We start from the raw sequence: 23,107 nt of genomic DNA, 5'->3' as shown, positions 1-23,107 counted from the left end.
GGAAAGAAAATAAAGAAGTCATTTTAGAAATTGCCCTTAGTCTAAGAATGGTACAATTCTTCAGAGTGAAAGGACCATTAGGTAAGCAGAATGAATGACATATATTATATCCCACATACCTGGGTGCATTACTGGTGAAATTTCAGGACTCCAAGCATAAAAAGAAAACCCTGAAAGTTTTTCATGAGGGGGAAAAATAAGTTTTTACCAATAAATAAAGAGAGAGAATCAGATTGGTGTCTGACTTTTAAGAAGCAATACTGGATGCTAGCAATCATGTTATAGCTTCAAAATTCTGAAGGGAAATGATTTTGAAACTAACATCCTAAACTTTTTTTTTAATTGAAATGAGGATTCAACATTTAATTACTTGATGATATGCTGCAGTAAACCAAAAAACTAACCCTGGGAGGAAAGAAAAAGCAGTGAGAAGGAAACAGTGAAACTTATAGCTGTCTTAATAATGATGCATAATATCAAGACACAAACCACACACAGACCAAGATAACAGAGATTAATCTAAAACAAATCTCACATGATTACACGAGGAGAAGAGGTCCAGGTGGGGATGTGACAGAATGCTAAGGTAACTGACTTAACTGGGAGATGGGTGGAAAATATGACTACTGATTAACTGTAAATATAGAGAAAAAAGGTAACCCTTAAAGGAACAACAATAGGTTGAATTATTTCCAAAGCACTAAGAGGAAAAACAAGGAGAAAAAAACCAACAATCAATCAAGCCAATAAAATGGTAAAATAAAAACAAGCACGATATTCAGAAAATACAAAATACGATGGTAGGAATAGTCCAAACATTTCAACAATTTCAATTAACATGAATGGATTAAACTTCCCAGAGACTCTTAGACTGAACTTCCCTAAAGCTGTTTTGACTATATTAATTGGGGAAAATAGGAGCCAATGCAGAAAGTATTAAGGACAAAAGAGAATATCTCAGTTATAAAAGGCACAGCTCACCAACAGTCACATAATGCTTTCACATCTCAGAAATCAATTCATTAAATGGACAATAAGAATGTAGAAGGTCTGACAATTAACCAGTTAAATCCAAAAAAGAACAGGCAAGTCACCCCTCCCCCCCCATAACTCATAGAATATTTACAGATATTGACTATGCATTCCATAAAGTAGAAACCATACAGGTTACACTCTATCTGCTTGGAAATTTTAAACACATTAAGTAATTCCTGGTTTAAATATAAAGGCAACTGAATCTGAAATTACCCACTAGAAATAAACAACAGTCACCACAGCTTAAGACTGTCAGACACAGCCAACGCAGTACTCAGAGGAGCATTTTCAGTTTTAAGTACATCTATTAGAAAACAAGAAAGATTGAAAATAAAACATTGCACAATATACCTTAAAGCAGTGATTGTCAGCACCCCTGGAGATAGAGTGGTTCTCTAAAAGTAGCCTAGGAGTCTGTGAATTCCTTTATATATTTAAAAGCCTATGGAATTTGCATGCTAACCTGTGATAAAACTGCAGACCAGTCAAAATTTGAATATTAAGTCAGTTTGTAACATTGGTTACTTCATCCATCCTGATGAGATGAATTGGGTTAAGAGTCACATCTTTGAATAATGCAAGGCCTTATTCATTTTTCTATCTTTAATCCATTGAAGTAGTATAAGAACTGAATTAATTAATGAACTGGACAGATAATTTTCCAAAATATGGGGCTCACTGGAGGAATAGAGGAAAGCAGAATAAAAAGGTCTGTATGGTGGTTACCAGGTTGGGAAACACTGACTTCAGTGTGAATCTTAATCTCAGGTCTGTGATGTCACGGTGTTTCGTGCCTGGTGTTCCAGGATTTGGGATGGCATCTTACAGATGCAGAGGAACAAGAGGGCAGAGACCTGCTTACCAGCTTTCTTGCCTTATTTCTTGAAGGCAAGATTCATGGATTTCAATAATAACAATGTCAGATAAAATTAATTTGCCAACTACAACGAGACTAATTTATAAAAATCCAGTTCCTTTGGCTGTACGTCAAAAGAGTAGAGCTCTAGCACTAGCTAGCACAAATGACTAGAACATAAGACCAGAACCTCTGGTATTATAGGAGATAAAAAGATCTTAGCAGCTATTTATTTAAAACATTTTTAGGGCTTCCCTGGTGGCACAGTGATTGAGAGTCTGCCTGCCGATGCAGGGGACACAGGTTCGTGCCCCGGTCCGGGAGGATCCCACATGCCGTGGAGCGGCTGGGCCCGTGAGCCATGGCCGCGCCTGCACGTCCGGAGCCTGGGCTCCGCAACGGGAGAGGCCACGACAGTGAGAGAGGCCCGCGTACCGTAAAAAAAAAAATAAAATAAAATAAAACATTTTTAGAAGGTTCAATTACTATCTTTACAGGACAAATTTTAATTATTTAAAACTCAGGTACCATGATTTCACAAACTACTGTTTATGCTATAAGAAATTAATCGAACCTCATCAAGTACTATACTTTACATACTTTTTCAAAGGAAAAATTTTTTAAAAGGTCCAATTCTGAACCATACCAAAAAGAAGCACTTCAACTGAATTGAAACACACATAGAGGCCAGATCTGTAATGTTTCAAATGATCAATATTTGTGCTCCTTAAATGCCAATAAGTGAATTTCAACATGTCCTTTGAAATAAACAGTGAAAATTAAAATTGCAAGACCTTCTCATTGTATTAATTTGCTCTTTTTATTTCTAAAACATCCCCCTTTGCTGAAGTTAAAGAATGACTCTTCCTCTCCCGTATTAAAAACAAAATGACTGTATTTCTCTCCCCAACCTATAGCTCTGCTCAGCTGAATTAAAATTTTTTTTAATTTTTTTCTTTACCCCTAAACCAGTACCTTCAATTCTTAACTGGCCCAAGGGCAGACTTCCTTACATGACAGCAATAAACAAAATAAAAAGTAGAATTCTGCCAGCAAATATTATGTATGATCCCAACAATACAGACACAGTCTTAAAAATCAGTTATGTATTTATTTGTATAGAGTCAAAGGAAAGACTTGAAAATCCTACATAATAGCCCATGAGGCTTACAATTTAATTACTAATCCAGTTTAAAAAAAAGAAAAGGTTTTCCTCCACAAACTTGAAGATGTTGCTATTTTACATGCTTCAGATATGTGTACTAAAACACCAGACACCTATTCATCTTTAGTTTTTGCAGAAGTAGTATTAAGTCCAAAAAAGTCTTTTTTAATGATGTACCGAACACACTGCAAAATCACATTTCTTTCATGTCGAATGTCTGGAGCTAAAAGCTAAAAAATGATAAATAAAAAGATTAGCTGGTAAATAAAATATATCCAAGAAACACCATCTAAAATAGCATGTGTGCCTTCTCTATATAAAGAACACAGAACAATAAAGATGTGTATTATATTTACTAATTATTTTCCTAAAACGCAATGCAAGAATATTTCCTTTTAACCAAAACTATCTAGCTTAAGCACAAATGTTCACATTTGAGATCCTCTCTAGGACTATCAAGCAAAGGACAGGAAAAATAGGTTTAAAAGTCTACAATTCTTTAAATCTAAAAATCATGTCAAACAGGATCCTCCTAAACCCAAATCTATAAACAGTACAGAAAGTGGTAAGGAGATATGATAAATATAGTAATAATGAAACTAGCAGTAAAAAATCCTAACACTGCTGGTCTTTCAGAACTTCCCATTTTTGTGTTTACTGTAATTGAAAGAAAGCTGAAAATCCCTGGTATCTAGAATATATAACCAAGGAATTATATGTGATTCGCCAAAAAGATTTAACGTAACTACTCATTTTACTTCTGATGTCATTAGTGTAGTTCAGAAACACCCACACAGGACCTTTCAGTAGAAAGATGATTTAATATACCACTTATAAGGTAAACATTAAAAAAATGCAATTTACTTTATATAGCACCAAAATTTACAAAACAGAGTACATTTCAGATCAATTTTTATTAAGAAGCAACTGTGTCTACATGTATTACAACATGTCATAGAGTGTAGTCACAGAACACTTCAGCTACAGCAGAAGCATATATCTGACCAGGCAAAATCAGACTTTGCACAGAATGCCAATAGATAGTTTTACAATTCCACTGAAAATTTCAGAGTATTTCTATCACTCTTAGAAATGAAAGTCTTGGATCTTTGAACAGCTTCGTGTCCATCACTTAGAATCAAAAGAGGCATTGCTTCTTACAATTTGAAGAAAGATCATAAATTTTTGAGCACATCATGCTGAGAATAAAGCCAATAATGCACAGAATAAACATAAAACTCTTTCTCTCCCTTCAGCCTGCACTGGATTTAGCTGTGCTCTCAATAGGAAAACTTTATAAAGGTCAGTACACTTCAATACCTATTTCTTTACCAACCACTTAAACCTAGATTCCTTTATTTTAAGCAGTTTTGAAAATTGTAATTATTCTACATTTACCAAATATCAGCTATATTTCAAATGCAGCTTCAGAATTAAGATACATAGATAACTCTTCAAGGAGCATATGTCTCTGGTAACCTTAAAATACACACACACAAGCTCAGGAGCTCTATCTTCAAGACACAAGAAGAACACAAAGATCAGAACATAAAGAAAAATCACTTACCATTTCCAGGAGATATGGATGGTGTGTTCTTGGTTCAAATAATGTTTGATAATTGCGATAATTTTTTTTCCTCTTAGGATTTGTGTTTTTAAAACTTTTCTTTTGGCTCTCATACTTGGCTTCTGAGAAATTTCTAACAGTTGCTTTAACATCTTGACTTGGTTTCTTAGGAGTACTGCTATGAAGAACCTGGTCTTCTGCCAGAATGTCTGCTTCAGTCTTGATGGGAACTTCTAATGTGATGAAATATAAACACAAAAATAAAAAACAAATTAAAAAACGGGGAAAACTTACAAAGATAACAAAAAAACACACCCCATAATATTCCCCTTCCCCAGCCATAATACTGGCTACTTATTAGTTAAAACTGAGCATGTACAATGTATTATACAAAATTTTTCAAATTGTGAGCTATGACTGCCAATAATTGAGATTACCACAAAGAACTACAGAAAATGATCCCTATGAAAGAAATAATACCAGATGGAAACTTGGATCTACACAAAGGAATGAAGAGTGCCAGAAAGTCAATATGTGGATAAATACAAAAGACCTTTTTTCTCATTTGAAAAAATTTTTAAAGATAATTGACTATTTAAAGCATAAATAATAATAACAATGTATGTAGGATTTATAACATTTATAGAATTAAAATCCAAGACAACAATAGCACAAAGGAAGGGAAGAGGAAAATCTAAGTATATTGCTGTAAAATTCTTAAATTACAGGAATACTTCACTTTACTGTGCTTCGATTTAATGTTCTTCACAGATAGAGCGTTCTGTACAAATTGAAGGTTTGTGGCAACATTGAGCAAGTCTATCAGCACCATTTTTTCAACATCAATTGCTCACTTCATGTCTCTCTGTCACATTTTGGTGATTCAATATTTCAAACTTTCACTGTTATTAAATTTGTTATAGTCATCTGTAATCAGTGATCTTTGATGTTACTATTGTAATTGTTTTGGGTCACCACAAACCATGCCCATATAAGACAATAAACTTAATTCATAAATATGTATGTTCTGACTGCTTTACCTACCTGCCATTCTCTCATTTCTCTCCTTCTCCGCAGGCCTCCCTATTCCCTGAGACACAATACTGAAATTATGCCAGTTAATAACTGTGCTACAATGGCCTCTGAGTGTTCAAGTGAAAGGAAGTGTCTCACGTTTTTCACTTTAAGTCAAAAGCTGAGACAGGCCAGAAGCTAGGCCTCTTGTACCAGTTAGCCAAGTTGTGAAAGCAAAGGAAAAGTTTTTGAAGGAAATTAAAAGTGCTACTCCAGTGAACACACAAATGATAAGGAAGGGAAACAGCCTTACTGCTGATATGCAGAAAGCTGTAGTGGTCTGGACAGAAGATCAAACCAGCCACAACATTCCCTTAAGGCAAAAGCCTATAATCCAGAGCAAGGCCCTAACTCTCTTCAATTCTATGAAGGCTGAGAGAAGTGAGGAAGCTGCAGAAGAAAGGTCTGAAACTAACAGAGATTAAAAGAAGCAGTCATCATGACATAAAAGTGCGAGGTGAAGCAGCAAGTGCTGATGTAAAGCTGCAGCAAATTATCCAGAAGACCTAGCTAAGACAATTAACAAAGGTGACTACACTAAACAACAGAGTTTCTACGTAGACGAAACAGTCTTGTATTGGAAGAAGATGCCATCTAGAATTTTCATAGCTAGAGAGGAGAAGACAATGCTTGCCTTTAAAGCTTCAAAGGACAAACTGACTCTCTTGTAAGGGGCTAATGCAGCTGGTGACTTAAAGTTGAAGCCAATGCTCCTTTACCATTCTGAATATCCTAGGGTCCTTAAGAATTACACTAAATCTACTCTGCCTGTGCTCTATAAATGCAACAACGAAGCCTGGATGACACAGCACATGTTTATGACATGATTTACTGACTATATCAAGCCTATTGATGAGATCTACTGCTCAGAAAAAAATTCCTTTCAAAATATGACTGCTCACTCCTGGTCACCTAGGAGCTCTGATGGAGACGTACCAGGAGATTCATGTTGTTTTCATGCCTGCTAACACAACACACAGTCTTGTCAAGTTCACATAAACATGTTTTGGGGTATATATGTGTTGGGGTATAAAATGAATCTCAATAAATTGAAAAACTGAAAGCATATAGAATATGTTCTCTGACCATAACAGAAGTAAATAAAATCAATAACAGAAAACTATCTTTAAAAACCCTCCAAAAAATTGGAGCTGAACAACAGACTTCTAAATAACCAGAGTTAAAGGCCATATCACAAGAGAAATTAAAAAATATTTTGATATAAATAAAAATGAAAACAAAATGTGTCAAATTTGCGGGATGCAGCTAAAGCAATGCATGGAGGCAAATGTATAGCTCTGAATGCTTACATTAGAAATGAAAAAAATTTAAAATCACTTATCTCAGTTTCTACTGTAACAAGGTAGAAAGGGAGGAGGAAAGAAAGAGTGAAAGTGTGAAAATCAATTAGAAATAGACCACAGAAAAAAATCAACAAAGCCAGAAGGCAGTTCCTTGAAAAGATTTATAAAATTAATAAACACCTAGCAAGATGATCTGATCAAGAAAAAAGGGGGAAAAAAACCCCAATTAATAGTATAAGGAATCAAAGAAGGAACATCTCTATAAATCCTACATATATCACAAGAAAATATCACAAACAACTTTATGCCAATAAACTTGACAATTGGTCAAATTGAAACAAATTCTTTTGAAAAATATAAATTACCAAAATTGGTTCAAGGAAAAAGTAGAAAATCTGAATAGTGCTATACCTATTAAGGAAATTTGATTAATTTAGAATCTTCCCCCAGAGAAAATGCCAGGTACAGATGGCTTCACTACTGAATCCTACAAACAAGAAAAAATTGCAGCAATTCTACACAAATCCTTAAAAGAGGAGGAGGAAACAGATCCCAACTCATCCCAAATCCAGACAAAGCCTATAAGAGAAGAAAAACACAGACTAATATTCCTCAAGAACACGGATGCAAAAATCCTTAATAAAATATTGGCAAATCAAATCCAGTAATGTATTAAACAGGTAATATACCAATTCCGAGTAGACTTTATCCCAGGAATACAGGGTTGATTTGACATTTGAAAATCAATCGGTGTATTTCACCACATTGAGAAAAACAACAACCACCACCATATAATCAGTTGAAAATTCACAAGTATTAAGATAGGAATTCCCTCCTCTCAGCCCCAAATGGTTTTTCTATATTTTTGATTACCATGAATTATACGCTAATGTGATATAAAGAGTTCTATCCTAGACGTTGGGAACTGAGTTCAATTGCCTGGACAAGAGTGTAACAGGCTAATCATATGCCTCAAAACCCTCAACATTCAAGCATTACATAGGACTGAATGTGGAAATTACATTTGAAAGGAAGTACAGGGTAAGTGTTAGGAGCACAGACTCTGTTACAAACTGTTAGGTTCAAATTCTAGATCCAAGACTTCCTAGCTGTGTGACCTTGGAGCAGCTATTTATCTCTGCCTAAATTTCCTCATAAGTAATGGCACCTACTTCATGAGGTTACTGCAATAATTAAATGAGTAAAGCACATTAAACAGTGCCCGAAACAGAGTAAGAATTTGCCCTGATAGTGATTTTAATGTGCCTTCAAACTAATGGGGAAAAGAGGAAAAGAAGAGAAATATAACCATAAAAGAATGGAGCTAAGAATTCACAAGTGGTTTGCAGAGTTCAAAACTATGGGAATAATAATTAAAGGCAAAAAAGAAAAACTAGGGCACTATTTTCTCTTATGTCCCTCAATCATAGCCAAACCTGTTTGAAGAAACATAACAATTTTGGGGAGTTGCAAAACTGTGCTTAACTTCTCATATGGCGCAAACAAAAACAAAAAACTAACGTGCAAGACCCAGGATAGATAAAACGTTTGTAAATACTGCTCACTGAAATTTTCTTTCCTATCTATATCTTAACGATTCTGAAAGCCCCAGAACCAAGTATATAGCCTCTTCTTTTGCTCAGTCTTTCTGGAAGGACCCTTTCCGTGTTTAAAATTCATTCTGGAAAAGCACTATTCATGTTTAAGATCCTCTACACACTTCTATGTTAATTCCTAAGTTAAGACAGGTCTTAAATATGAAAATACGGTCGTTAAAATCTGTGAGAATCAGACTGCTTCTCTCCATTTAGAACTCACTTAAATAAGAAGCCTTCTAGATGCTATTTCATGGTTCAGAGAAGGCTCACTTTATTTCCTTGGTTTATTTACTCTGAAGTCCCTCTATGTCAATATCCTATCCTATCCTATAGCCCAGAATTAACACTGAAAGCTAGAAATTTGCTAGTGACCTGGATGGCTTAATAAAGCTGAATTCAAATTACATAAAATAATTCTTAAGGCTTAGGAATGTGAAGCAAGGACATTTTCCTTAAGGCAGGACATTTTAAACAATTAGTCAAAACGAATTCATACAAAATCAAATATATCTTTTAACAGACAACATCTTCTGTTATGTACTAGAAAAGAAAAGCTATGCATTACTGTGCAGGAAGATAGCAAATGCCACACAAAGAAAGACTGTAATGGAAGGCAATATAGTTGGCTTCTTTAGACATTTAAGTCCCTAAACCTAAGCTTTACATCAGCTTTGCCATATACTAGCTTTGCAAACCTACCCTCCCGAAGCTTAAGGGTCTATAAAATGGAGGGCTGAAACCTCAAAGATCCCTTCCAGTTTCCTTTCTTCCTTCTAATTTAAAAAATAGTGGCAGCCTCAAAATGAAGACATGAGTATAAAATGTTTTATCTTAGGAATGAGAGAAGAAAGCATTAGAACAGCTTGTTTTTATGGGATTCAGTAATCTGGTAATAGCTTTCTTTGCTATCACCTGTCATAAATACAAATGATAAGCAGGAAATGTAATACGTGTTTAAAGAATAACTTCATCTTCATATCAGTATAATGGAAACGAGTAAAGAAATAAATACTGTTTTTCTTAAGATTAAAAAAAAATAAGAAGAGGCAACCATCTGCTAAGGAATACTCTGATAAAGCCAAAGTAGTTTATATTTCAAAATTCAACTAGCTTTTAGCCAGCTACCATAGTAAAAGGAAAAAAGGAAAAAAAAAATTCCTGTTATAGATAGATCTAAACCTTAACTTTCGTATTAAAGCCCAACTCTTCCTTCAACATCTCAACTACACAAACATTGATTTTCTCTAGCCTAGCCAACATTAAAAGTCCTGCCATCTTCATCCAATTACATTCAAACCTTCCCTTCATCCTACATATTCACTTTTAAGACCCTCTATTCTTGAGTACAGCCCCTACTGTGATTACATATCTGAGACACACACTCATGAATTCTCTCATGGTTGGTTGGTGAAGCCTAGATAAAATGACCATGCAGAGCCAGGTACACAGGCACAATAGGACACATGCTTATGCACTAAACAAATGCTGGATTACTGATATGAACCTTGGGTTAAGAACTGCCATACTGCCAAGCCTACTTGCAGCCCTTTTAGGTGGCCCTAAAAGAGACGCTAGTGATTGAGCTGGTTTATTATCATCTTTAAAGGTTAAGACATGTATCCTGAACAACGTTAACTTCTCAGAAAGACTATCTAAAGGATTCCGTGTCTCTCAACCTTTAAAGTACATACACAGGCGAATGCAACGCAAGTATAGGGTTACTGTGTTCTCCAAATGAGATAATTTAGGTAAATGAGCTCTATAAAGAGCAATGCCCCATATACATGTAAGGAATATTATTATCCTCTTTGTCACAAAGGACCTTGCTCCACCTACTAAAGGTGCAAAACATGTTAAGACAAGGGTTCTTGAGAGTAGAGAGAAGTAATTAACCTTCTTCACTACATCTTTTAGAATATTCTTTGATTTCACTAGTGGATATTATCTCTTCCCCTTCCTATTCTATTATTGTTTGCCCTTTTCTCCTAGAGGAGCAATACATTTCCCCATTTCTCCCACTTCATTTCATCCCATGTTAACTTCTGAATCAAACGAAGAAGGAACTTGAGGATCAAAGAATGTGCATGACACATCTTGTCCTCAGATACATACACATGAAAGGATGCTACTGATGCGTAGTGTACATCAAAGGAAAAAGCAACGAAACAAACCTAACTGTAACAACTGAGGCCATAACTTACCTTCTGGCTCACTCTCCGACCCTGAGAGGCTGCCATAGCTGCTCATTAGGGAGCACAGGGCTGGTGTCACTTCCTTAGGTATGACAGCATTTTGTGGTTTCTCCTCTTTATCGGACTCTGGAATAGAAAGACCTAAGAGTAAAACTGTATACCAAAAATATCTACAACCATAAGAAAGAAAGCTGACAGCCCCCCACTCCCTCATGTGTTAGTGAAAAGAAAGTAATTTCTGATCATTTCCTCAATCTTCCCAAAAATGAAATCCAGGAGACTCGAAAAATTTCCCCTTGGTTTAAATCTTTATGGTCAGATAAGCTATCTACCCCAAAGAGAAAACAGAGGGGCAAATGGAAGTTATACACGACTCAGTTTCTTACCATGCTTCACAGGTTATGGAACTTGGGCCTTTTCTAAATTAACCAGTCTTTGTTATTATTTTATTTTATTTAGGCTATTAATTAATTTTATTAAGGTAGCAGGAAGGCCATAAACTTATTTGACTTCACTGGATTAGGATCACAGACTCTGAAAATTAGATTTAGAGTAAGTAAAATATAAAATAACCACTCTTTTTGTTGTTTTTAAGACGGGGTTAGAGGGCACATATAACATTTCAACCATTCTATAGCTGAAGGCACAAAGAGTTCCGCTGAACTGAATCTGCCCAAAATTTTTATTATTTAGAACTTCTAAGAACTTAAGTAAACAAGCCAACTATGAGAATTACCAAGTACTAAGAGCCTGCCAAAGGTAAAGTGTTTGATCAGAGCCCAGTAAGCCTAGCTATAGCCCCCGGACACCACCTATTACATTTATTTTTGGCAGCTCTCAAAATGTATTACATCTATTCTAAACAAGTCAGTAATGCCTGACTGAAGAATGAAGACAGTAAGTAACCTGTCTGTGTAGTGAACCAACTCAACCCACAACCAATATGAAATGTTTCAAGACAGTACTTAACGTTTACCAAGTCAGTCTAAGGGAAACCAAAACATGCCAGTAGGAAACAGGAGGAAACTTTTATGTGAGTATGGAATTACCACCTTCTGGTGGATGAAGTTAAATCCTCTCTCCTCCCCCAATCCACACTGCCCAGCAGCAGCCCCTCCAAACACTGCTCCTTGTCGATTTTTAGCTAACTTATTACCTTTTCTCCTGAATTAATAAAGGGAAAGGAAAATATGCAGTTATATATATATATAAATAAGTTACTAGTGGATAAAACAGAATCTGCAACAATATTAGTACAGACACTGGTCATCTCATTGTTTGAATGATGATGTACCAAAGTGTAGTATTTCCTTCTAAGACCCAAAGAGAGGCACCAGAAAGTACAATACAGTTGACTATATAATGCTCTTTAAAAGCATGAGCTCATTTAATCCTTATGAAGTATCACCTTCACTATTTTTTTTTTTTTTGGTTGCATTGGGTCTTTTTTGCTGCACGTGAGCTTTCTTTAGTTGTGGCGAGCTGGGGCTACTCTTTGTTGCAGTGTGTGGGCTTCTCATCACCGTGGCTTCTCTTGTTGCAGAGCACGGGCTCTCGGAGCGTGAGCTTCAGTAGTTGTGGCTTGTAGGCTCCAGAGCGTAGGCTCAGTAGTGTGGCGCACGGGCTTAGTTGCTCCGCGGCATGTGGGATCTTCCCGGACCAGGGCTCGAACCCGTGTCCCCTGCCTTGGCAGGCATATTTTTAACCAGTACGCCACCAGGGAAGCCCTGCCTTCATTATTAATTACAGGTGATGAAACCAAAATTCAGAGAATCTGAACTGGATGATCCTTTAGGTAACAAATCTATAGAACACATGGGTCAAATTTAAATTCTAGCTATCTGATTCCAAATCCCACTTCTTAACTAGTGGGCTAGGATATCTCCTACAGATATATAAAGTCCTCTTCTTAAAATTAAGTCATCCTACCAAAATGTCTCTCTGGTCTAGAATGTTAATAAATGTCTTCCAGCTATAGCCCATTTCTCTGTTCCCTTTCAGAGCAAAAGCCCAAATAACTATTTGTATAATTCACCAGGGAACACCTGGGCCTGAAATGTCCTGCAGCTGTCTGGCGCGCTCCAGAATCTACTCCAGTCTGCCTTTCAGGCCCACCACACCACTGAACCTTCTTCTTCCAAGTTCACTGGATTGCTCTGTGTTGCCAAAGAGGAATACTTGTTGGTGCTCATCTTATTTAACTTAGTGATGACATCTGACAGTCCAAGTGGCCCTTGAACAACACGGGCTTGAAGTTCATGGGTCCACTTATGCACAGATATCTTTCGATAGTCAATACTATTGAAACTGATCTGCAGCTGGTTGAATCCATGGATTGGGAACTGTGGATACAGAAGAACTGCGTTACATGGAAGGCAGACTACAGGTTACACTTGAATTTTCGGCCACGTGGAGGGCTGGTGCCCCTAACCTCCCAAATTGTTCAAGGGCCAACTGTAGCCATGTTTTACTTTTAAAAACATTTCCTTCACTTGGCTTCCAGAACCCTTTCACTTGGCTCTCCTTTCCCAGTCTCCCTACTAAATTCTCTTCATTGACCAACTTCAAAATTCTTGAATGTCCCTGGGTCCAATCCTCAGCAACCTTTTCTCTTTATGCCTCCTCCTCCTCTTATGATCTCATTTTATCTCAAAGTACTATCTAGATCCTGGTAAATCACAAATGTATACCTCCAGCCTTCAATTATCCCCTAAACTCCAGAATAACCTAACTGCTATTCAACATCTCTACTTGGGTATCAAACAGGCACCTCAAAGGTTAACACGTCCAAAAACAAGCGCTTGATTTCTCCTCCAAACATGCCTGCCAGTAGTCTCCATCTCAATAAACGTCAGCTCTTCTTCATGGTTACGCCAAAACCTAGCAATCACCCTTGACTCTTCTCCTTTTCACATACCATATCCAATCTAGCCACAAATACGGTCAGCTCTATTTTGAAGATATATCCAGAATCATACTCCTCCTCATTACTTCACTTCTATAACCCCAGTCCCAGTCAACATTTCTTACCTGGACAGTTCTAGCAGCCTCCTAAAAGGACACCCTGATATGACCCGCCCACCTCTGCAGTCCATTCTCCACCTTAACACATCACATCACCTCTCTGCTCAACCTCGGAGTAAAGTCCCAAGTCCTTTGCTGCCTATGAGACCCTACTTGATCTGATCCTTCACCACTTTCTTCCTGGCTTACTCCACTCCAATCTTGCTGTTCCCTGAATACACAAAGCATGCTCTCACCATGGGGTGTTCGCACTTGTTGCTTTCTCTGCTTGGAAAACTCTCCCCTCAGGTCTCAGTCCCTAATTTTACTCAGATTTCTTAATGTCGCCTTATCATACAGATGCCATTGCTGATTATATAAAATAGCACACCCCTGTCTCCAACTGCCATTCTCCATCCTTTTCCTTAGCTTTACTCATCGTTATGAAGGATATCAACCCCTATTTACTGCAGCTGCCCCAAGCAGAACATAAGGTACAGGAGAGAAGGGGTTCGGCTTTGTTCAGTACTGTATCCTCAGAGCCTAGAACAGTACATAAGTGCTCAAGAAATATTTGAAGAACAAACTCTTGCATGAATGAGTTAAGGACAAGTTCAAAAAGGCTAACTGGTACAGAATGACAGAGCTATGCCGAGGTGGTACCACAAAAGAAACCTGATTTTGTCTGGATTCAGAGCTTATTCTTTTTAATAAAATGATTCCATTTTTCTTAAAAAATCACATACATGTGTATAAGAAAAATACTGATGGATATAAAACAAAACGTGAGCAGTGGCTGTCTGTAAGTTAAGAAAGTAGGTTGTTTTTTATTTTATGCTTTTCAGTTTTTTCCTCACATTTTCTGCATTATTTTTGTAATCAGAAATGAATAGAAGAAGAAAACATAGGAAAATAAAATCTGGAAGAAAGTGTTTCCTCACAATTCAATTCAAGAAGTGGACCACACAGCTTTAACTGGCCTACATATCACCCCTTTCCTGCCTCCCTTTTTTTCTAAACTTTATATTTTGAAACAATTTTAGATTTACACAAGTGTTGCAAAGATAGTACCAAGAATTTCCATATACCCTTCACCTAGCTTCCCCTAATATTAACATCTTACAAACCACAGTACATTTACCATAGCTAACAAATTAACATTGGAATAGTACTACTACCTAAACTACAGACTGTAATGTAATTTCACCAGTTTTTCCACTAATGTCCTTTTTCTGTTCTAGGATTCAATCCACCATATCACATCACGTTCAATCACCATGACACCTTGATCTGTGTCTTCTCCAAACCTGTGACAATTTCTCAGTATTTCCCTGCCTTTCATGAACTTGACTGTTTTAAAGACTACCGGTCAGTTATTGTAGAATACCCCTCAGCTGGGTCTGTCTGATGTTTTCTAATGATTAGACTGAGGTGGTGGATTTTAGGTAGTGACCTTCTCATCATATATCAGGGGGTACATCTCAACCTATTACTGGTGATATTAACCATGATCACTCGGTAGTCTCCACCACGTTACTATTCTGCTCTTTCATTATTCTATTCCTAAAAACAAGTCACTAAGTCCAGCCCACATTCAAGGGGAGGGAAATTAATCTCCACCTCTTGAAGCAAAGAATTTTAGACATACATTAAAACCACAACATGAGTAGTTGGTGTACTCATTACGAGGAGTGTCACAAAGCTCACTACACTTAACTGCCTTCCCAAGGGAAAGAGCTAGGAGTTCATACAAATGAACACCTCTTTTCCTATTTCGTCCCCCTCAGTTATGTTTTGGGGACCCACCACATGTAATGACACTTTTGGCACTATCAAAACATCCTCTATGGTGACTCTTCATCTCAAAAACAGAAGGCTGTTCACACAGACGCTCAGATCTACTTGGCAGTTCTAATGTAGGCATTTCTAGCAGCCATCTTGGAATGACTATACCATAGGCAGAGCTGATAAAATAATACTCAAGAAACTTCACCCACATTTTAATAAAAGCAGCCAAAACATCTCTCTAAACTAAAAATACCAGTATATTTGCAGCAACATGGATGGACCTAGAGATTGTCATACTGGGTGAAGTCAGTCAGACAGAGAAAGACAAATATCACACGGTATTGCTTATATGTGGAATTTTTAAAGAGTACAAATGAGCTTATTTACAAAACAGAAATAGAGTTTCAGATGTAGAAAACAAACTTATGGTTACAGGGGGGTAAAGGAGGGAGGGATAAATTGGGAGATTGGGATTGACATATATACACTACTATATATAAAATAGATAACTAGTAAGGACCTACTGTATAGCACAGGGAAGTCTACTCAATACTCTGTAATGATCTATATGGGAAAAGAATCTAATAAAGAGTGGATGTATGTATATGTATAACTGATTCACTTTGCTGTCCACTTGAAACTAACACAACACTGTAAGTCAACTATATTCCAATAAAAATTTTTAAAAAAACAGAAACCATAAAAAATAAAATAACGAAAAAGATCCCTGAGTAATATTCTAAGGTCTTATACAATTTAATATTAACGTGTGTTAAAAATTTTGATGGGCCTAATTTAGGATAATAAAAGTTTCTATAATTGAATAAAAATTAAGAAAAAATTTTAAAATTAAAATAATAAAAACACCAGTACAAAAATAATAGCAATGAAGATTATAAAATCAAACTTTAAAAGCATTATAAATACCAACTCCAATAATTTCTTTTACTGTTAAAAAAAGAAAATAGTGACACTTTTCTTAGGGGAAATCTCACCTCTCTCTCTCATACATAAACATCATGTTCCCAATGACCAAAAAAAAATTTTTAAATCTAAAAATTATCACTAGACTATGAGTTTCTTGAAGGCAGGGAAAGACTTCACTGAATTATAGGGCTGGGCAAGCAAAATGTAGGACCTCAGTAAATCCCTATTGAAATGAAAATAACAAAAAACAAAATGCCCTTTGAATGTCTTACTCAACTCTAAACATTAGAAAAAGCTTCTCATCTGGCTTCTTTCTACAACTTTTTTCTTTATTTGTGCCACCCTCCTCTCCCCCCACTATTTCCTATTGCCTTTATGGAACAAAGCACAATTATATGCTGTAACCCCAAGAAGATTTATAAATTCTCACAAAGAAAAAGCTATATATTGAAAAAGTCACTCTAAAAAAATGGGAACTTTGGTTTATAGTTTCCAAACCTCAAAACCAGGTATTTAACAATGGGCATTCATGATTTCTGATGTGCCAGGCCAGCTTACTTTCTTACTTGAATGTCTACCTTTTTAACAACAGAAGCCATCTAGCTTACCTCGATGCATAGTTATTAGACTGATGTCCCAGTGTTCTATGACAATAGCTATATTTGTTATAATGAATGACTAACAAACTGGATCCTTCCTGTTTTGTGGACACTGAGGCACTTTAGTCAGTGATGCTCAGGACACATTACTGACCAGCTCCTTTCCTTCTAGCCCAGACAATACTTGTTAAAACCACGGGCCAGGAAAGCCATAGAACATGCTGTATTTAAACAAGAGCAGAGCACCACCAAGGTAATCTAGTGACAACAGGCCATACTCAAAACCCATAAGCTGAGAGACTCCAAATGACAGGCTTTCCTTTTGAAACAATGTCAATTCCCAATTTAAAGCATCTGCACAGGGACTTCCCTGGTGGCACAGTGGTTAAGAGTCCACCTGCCAATGCAAGGGACATGGGTTCAATCCCTGGTCCGGGAGGATCCCACATGCCGTGGAGCAGCTGGGCCCGTGTGCCACAACTACTGAGCCTGTGCTCTAGAGCCCGCTAGCCACAACTACTGAGCCCGTGCGCCTGGAGCCTGTGCTCCGCGACAAGAGAAGCCACCGCAATGAGAAGCCTGCGCACCACAACGAAGAGTAGCCCCTGCTCACCACAACTAGAGAAAGCCCACGTGCAGGAGCAGGGACCCAATGCAGCCAAAAATAAATAAATTAATTTAATTTAAAAATTCTCCATCTTTAAAAATAAATAAACAAAGCATCTGCACAATTAATGAGGGTTCACATACTACCAACTACCATCAAAAAAAGGTGGGCTCAGGCAGTGATTTTCTAAACGTGACATGAGGCTTATGGAGAGTCTCAAGAGCTACTATCTTGTCTCAATGTGAATGCTGCTGTCTAGATAAGGTTCTAAGCCCAAAAAAGGCAAAAAATAAAAGAAATTGGGATCTTCATTTTTAAAGTGAGCTTAGTGCTGAAAAGTGTCAACTGTGACATTTGAGCATGAATAGGGCCACGCTGTCACAATGCTACCCTGCCACCGACAACCTGAATAACAAGCACAACTAGATCTTAATGAAGGTTGACTGGCTCTGGCCCATGCGAAGGAAGCTGCTTCCAAACAAGGTAAAACTGATAAATTGGAAAGTCGAGAATCTGAGATATATACCTAGAGCATGTGAAAAAATGGTACATACGGTTTTCTGTAGCTATACCTGGAGTGGAAAGTTGAAAAACCAACACTCTGAAACATTGATTTGGAAAATGTGAAAGTCCAGAAGAAATCCCAGGTAAAGAATAACATAAATTTAAATGGAATCTTTCCTACAAAATTAAGCTACCATAATTTGATTGTTGGTATTCTGATTTCCTCAAAGAACAATATTATAAATTTACAGCTTACTTTTAGGATTTTTATATTCAAGACTTACATTTTCATCTCTGACCCTCAGAATAGCTAAAAGTTTCAACATTAAGCCAAAACAAAATTACTTGCTATCTCTCATTCAACTGCTCGTAGATCTGCCTGAATGCTTTCTACCATGAGGATGAAAGGCATTTAACTATTGTTTCTCAGGTCTAAGGTGTCTCTTGAAGACCTACATACAAATAGAGGCAAGATATACTCATCTTTTTGTTAGTGTTTCACCAGATTGATACACTGAAACACTTCTTTAAAAATGAGAAAACAGAATCACCCAACCAAAGCTAACAATGCAAAAACAGAGTATTCAGGGCTACAGAATCCTTCAAATGTTCATTTAGAAAATTGCATAAAGGGAAGAATTATGTAATTTTCAAATTAGTAACACTGCTTGTAACAGTAGTCTTCACATTTGTGTTTCAAGTATTTTAATGACATGGAAGTTTATATTTAGGTACAGATTGTATTTCATCATCAAGGTCACAAACTGTAAGTTTGAAGAAGTATGTGCGCTCTCTCCAACATTTTTTGAAGGAAAAAAAATCAGTGCCCAAGAGTAAATTCAGCCCTGGCCCAATGTCTTCTGTCTTTGCCTTGCTAGCAGCAAGGATAAGATGCCTTTTTAAACCTCTCTCCCATATCTCAACTATCCTAGACTCCTACAATATTTTTTTTGGCCAAATTCAGACTTCACGTGTAGAGGTAGTATAGTATACTAGGAATCAGACACCTAAATTCTAATTCTGGCTCTGCCATTAATTAGCAGCATGACTAAGGTAAATTACTCACTCTAAGTTCCTTGGTTCGAAAATGGAAGTAGCATCTGTACATACGTAAAACGTTGTCAGGAGGAAAAGAGCTAATATATACAAAGCATTTAGAGCACAGTAAGTATTGGGTTGGCCAAAAAGTTTGTTTGGGTTTTTCTGTAAGATGTTACGGAAAAACCCAAACGAACTTTTTGGCCAACCCAATACCTTAACTCAGTAAGTGTTAGTTGGTGTTAAAATAATTTATTATTATTATTCCTACTAAATTTTATCTTGTCACTCTTAGCCCAACATTCCCTTATGCCAAGATCTTTTTCCATCCTGATTTAGTCAATGAAGTAGTTATACCCCTGTTTCTTCCCATCCATAAATTCAGTAATCTGCCACGGGACTTCCCTGGTGGCAGTGGTTAAGAATCGCCTGCCAGTGCAGGGGACATGGGTTTGATCCCTGGTCTGGGAAGATTCCACATGCCGCGGAGCAACTAAGCCTGTGCGCCACAACTACTGAGCCTGCGCTCTAGAGCCCACAAGCCACAACTACTGAAGCCCGCGCACCTAGAGCCCGTGCTCTGCAACAAAGAGAAGCCACTGTAACGAGAAGCCCACACACCGCAATGAAGAGTAGCCCCCACTCGCTGCAACTAGAGAAAGCCTGCAGGCAGCAACGAAGACTCAACACAGCCAAAAATAAATAAATTTATAACATAATCTGTGATTGTCGTAGAAGCCGCTTTCCCCCAAGTTGAGCAGAGCCTGCCAGCAAACCTGCAATGTAACATCAGCAACACCCCTTTGCAAAAGAAGAATCACTAGCAACTGGATAAAGCCTCACGTCGTTATTAGAAGGAAAGGCAGTAAAATATTTAAATAAACATTTTTATTTTTCAGGAGAGAAATGAAGCCTTAGCGGTATCTTTCTGTGACAGCAACATTTTGGTCCTTTAATTTCTCAACTTATAAGCAAGAGTAAACTTATCTCCTAAATTCTAGAAGGAATTTAAGAAAAAACAATAAACACACATAAATATATTCTATGCTCTGAGGAAGAACAGTATTATTTAAATATATGGAATTCATATTATTTACCCAAAGAGACCATGTTCATGCTGAGCAGCATAAATACTGGCTTCCATTGGAATTCCTGCTTTCTAGGTGGGAAAATTCACATAATGGTGCAAATCTGAATCCACAACATCTATACATTCAAAATAATCTTAAGAAAATTTCCAAGATTATATGATACTAAGGAAATTATCCAATAAATATAATCTTTCTCCCACATTCTGCCTGCCTCATGCATTCATTCCCAAGACTCAGAAAAAATGTCTTTAACAAGATTTTTGACAAAACACTCCTATTAAGAACAAAAGCATCATTCTACCTTTTTACATTTTTTGCCATTAAACTCTCCCCAAACAAGGATGTGAAGAATCAATTTCTGCATCACTGGCTATACGCTTAAAAACACGGTGTTTTCTTATTTAGCTTACCGGAATCGGTGTTTACCAAAACACCCAGAGGGTCTGAATTTGCCTCGGGTGTACTTTCAGGCTTCGAACCACACAAGGGATTGCCTGACCCCATGGCTGCTCTCTGTCCAGCACGACCATTTTTCCATTTGTGACGTTTGCCAGGACTTCTGATTTTTGCCATCTGTGAATGCCTGGCCATCCCCTTCATCTTGCTGGAGTAAGAAAAATGCAATTCTTAATATAAAAGGCACTGACCTTTCAAGAAAAATTTGAAAAAGATTACTGAATGCAAAAGAAATTTAGCTGTCAATCACCTGTCACCTAGTACATTAAAGAGACCAGAATAAAATAAATTCAATGGCTTCCAAAGTAGAACTTTAAAAGGATAACATACCACAATATACCATACTTTATCAATTCCAAATTGCACATTTCCTCCCATAATGTAATCCCTCTGAAATTGGGCTATGTTGTACAATCAACAGCAAGTGAATTTAATTGGCAGCATTCTTTCATTCCTATTATACATTAAGATAAAATGCTCCTTAGACTTTACAAAGTGCATTAACTCTTATCTCCTTAATTGTAAGTAGCCTTAAAGTTTCTGACGCTTTTACAAATATGCTACCTTGTTTCTTGTTTAAACTTCATGGTTCTTGTTTAAACTTCATGGTAACTCCTTAAAATAGATTAGACAGGTATTATTCTCTTCACATTACAGGAGGATAAACTTAAAGATCATAGACCAAGCACAATTTCACGGCTAGCTCAAATCAAGCGCCCTCTCAAACCACAGAAATTACTACTCTTAGGAGGAAACAAATACTTATGTGAGCACATACTTATGTAAACTATGCACAGGAAAACAAAGACCATTTTAAAAAAAAGGTTCATTACATATACTCTCAATGGACAATAAAACAAAGTAAGAAAATAATACCAAGGCACATAATGATCAAATTGCTCAAAGCTAGTGAAAAAGAGAAAATCTTAAAAGCAGTCAGAGATAAAAGGTATTTTATATAGAGGAACAAAATGACAGCAGATTTCTCTTGGAAACAATGCAAATAAGAAAACAATGGGGCAACATCTTTAAAATACTATAAAATTTTTAGAAAACTGTTAACCTAGAATTACTTATCTAGCAAAAATATCTTTCCAATAGGAAGGTAAAATAAAGATCTTTTCAGACACACAGAGCTGAAAGAAGTCATCTCCAGCAGACCCTCACTACAAGAAATGTTATAGTAAGTCTTTCAGGCAAAAGGAAAATGGTATCAGATGGAAAGATGGATCTACGCTAAAGAATGAGGAGTACCGGGCTTCCCTGGTGGCACAGTGGCTGAGAGTCCGCCTGCCAATGCAGGGGACACGGGTTCGTGCCCCGGTCCGGGAAGATCCCACGTGCTGCAGAGAGGCTGGGCCTATGAGCCATGGCCGCTGAGCCCGCGCGTCCGGAGCTGTGCTCCGCAATGGGAGAGGCCACAGCAGTGAGAGGCCCGTGTACCGCAAAAAAAAAAAAAATGAATGAGGAGTACCACAAATAATAACTATATAGGCACCCCAACCATCAGCTAACAAACCACCAGCTGTGACTAAGGCTTGTCAAGATCACCAGATAACCCCCAGCTGACCCCAGATATCTGAGCAGTTAAGACTATCATATGGAGAAAAAAAAAAAAAAAAAGACACCTATTAAGGGTAAAAAGGCAAGCCACAAACTGCAAGACTATATATATCTGCACTACCTATACTCTACGCAAAAAAGTATTTGTATCTAAATAAATAACCGCTACTAATCAAGAAAAGCAACCCAATTAAAAGGTGGTCAATAGCACTTGTGTTTGTTTGATTTCTCAACAAAGACTTCTAGACAGGGGCAAAAATAAATCTTCTTTTGCAACCCAGAACTCACTGTTCAGTATGAGTTTTGATACAGGTAAGAAGGAACATGATACCTAAAAGAGAATCAAGTGATGGGGTGTACTGATAAACATAAAGATTGCTTCCAGGACTATAGAGCTGGTAATTTCCCTCATATCTTAAGCTTTTAAATTATCAGCTGTATTGATTTAGTACTCTAATTTTAATGTTGACATGAAACAAAGATGGCTTCTTTTTTTAAGCTTGTATCTTGAACACAGTGTCTGGATTTTAAAAAGGTATTGGCATATCCCAATGATCTGTACTGTTCTAGGGTGTGATGGCTTAGGAGTGAATACGATTTGAACCTAACACATTTTTAGAGGATGTCAAATTGAGAAACAAGCAGGTCCATCTCCTGACCCTAAACATGGTCCTAAAGTAAATCGCTTGAGGAAATTGGATCCCAAAGATTACAGGTGTGGAATTTTGAAGCGTGTCCAT

At 37.0% G+C, this 23,107-nt stretch overlaps 1 protein-coding gene and 1 non-coding gene across 2 annotated transcripts in view; one reads left to right on the top strand and one right to left on the bottom strand.

Moving 5' to 3' along the window:
* Nucleotides 1-2,982: 2,982 nt before the first annotated feature.
* Nucleotides 2,983-23,107, bottom strand: part of NUFIP1 (nuclear FMR1 interacting protein 1) — a 43,713-nt gene continuing 23,588 nt past the window's right edge. Inside the window, exons 7-10 of the mRNA XM_060128906.1 lie at nucleotides 20,759-20,952; nucleotides 10,801-10,917; nucleotides 4,624-4,856; nucleotides 2,983-3,286 (exon numbers count right to left, since the gene is read on the bottom strand). Of these exons, the coding sequence (XP_059984889.1) occupies nucleotides 3,170-3,286; nucleotides 4,624-4,856; nucleotides 10,801-10,917; nucleotides 20,759-20,952 (661 nt within the window). The 3' untranslated portion in view covers nucleotides 2,983-3,169. The remainder of the gene's footprint in view (nucleotides 3,287-4,623; nucleotides 4,857-10,800; nucleotides 10,918-20,758; nucleotides 20,953-23,107) is intronic.
* Nucleotides 22,574-22,694, top strand: LOC132509072 (small nucleolar RNA SNORA40). The gene has a single exon (XR_009536892.1). It is a non-coding gene; the product is annotated as a small nucleolar RNA SNORA40 (small nucleolar RNA).

This window comes from Lagenorhynchus albirostris, chromosome 18 (assembly GCF_949774975.1).
Source record: "Lagenorhynchus albirostris chromosome 18, mLagAlb1.1, whole genome shotgun sequence".
NCBI classification, from domain to species: domain Eukaryota; kingdom Metazoa; phylum Chordata; class Mammalia; order Artiodactyla; family Delphinidae; genus Lagenorhynchus; species Lagenorhynchus albirostris.
Note: the sequence above shows the minus strand (reverse complement) of the source record. Positions and strands in the feature narration are given on the sequence as shown.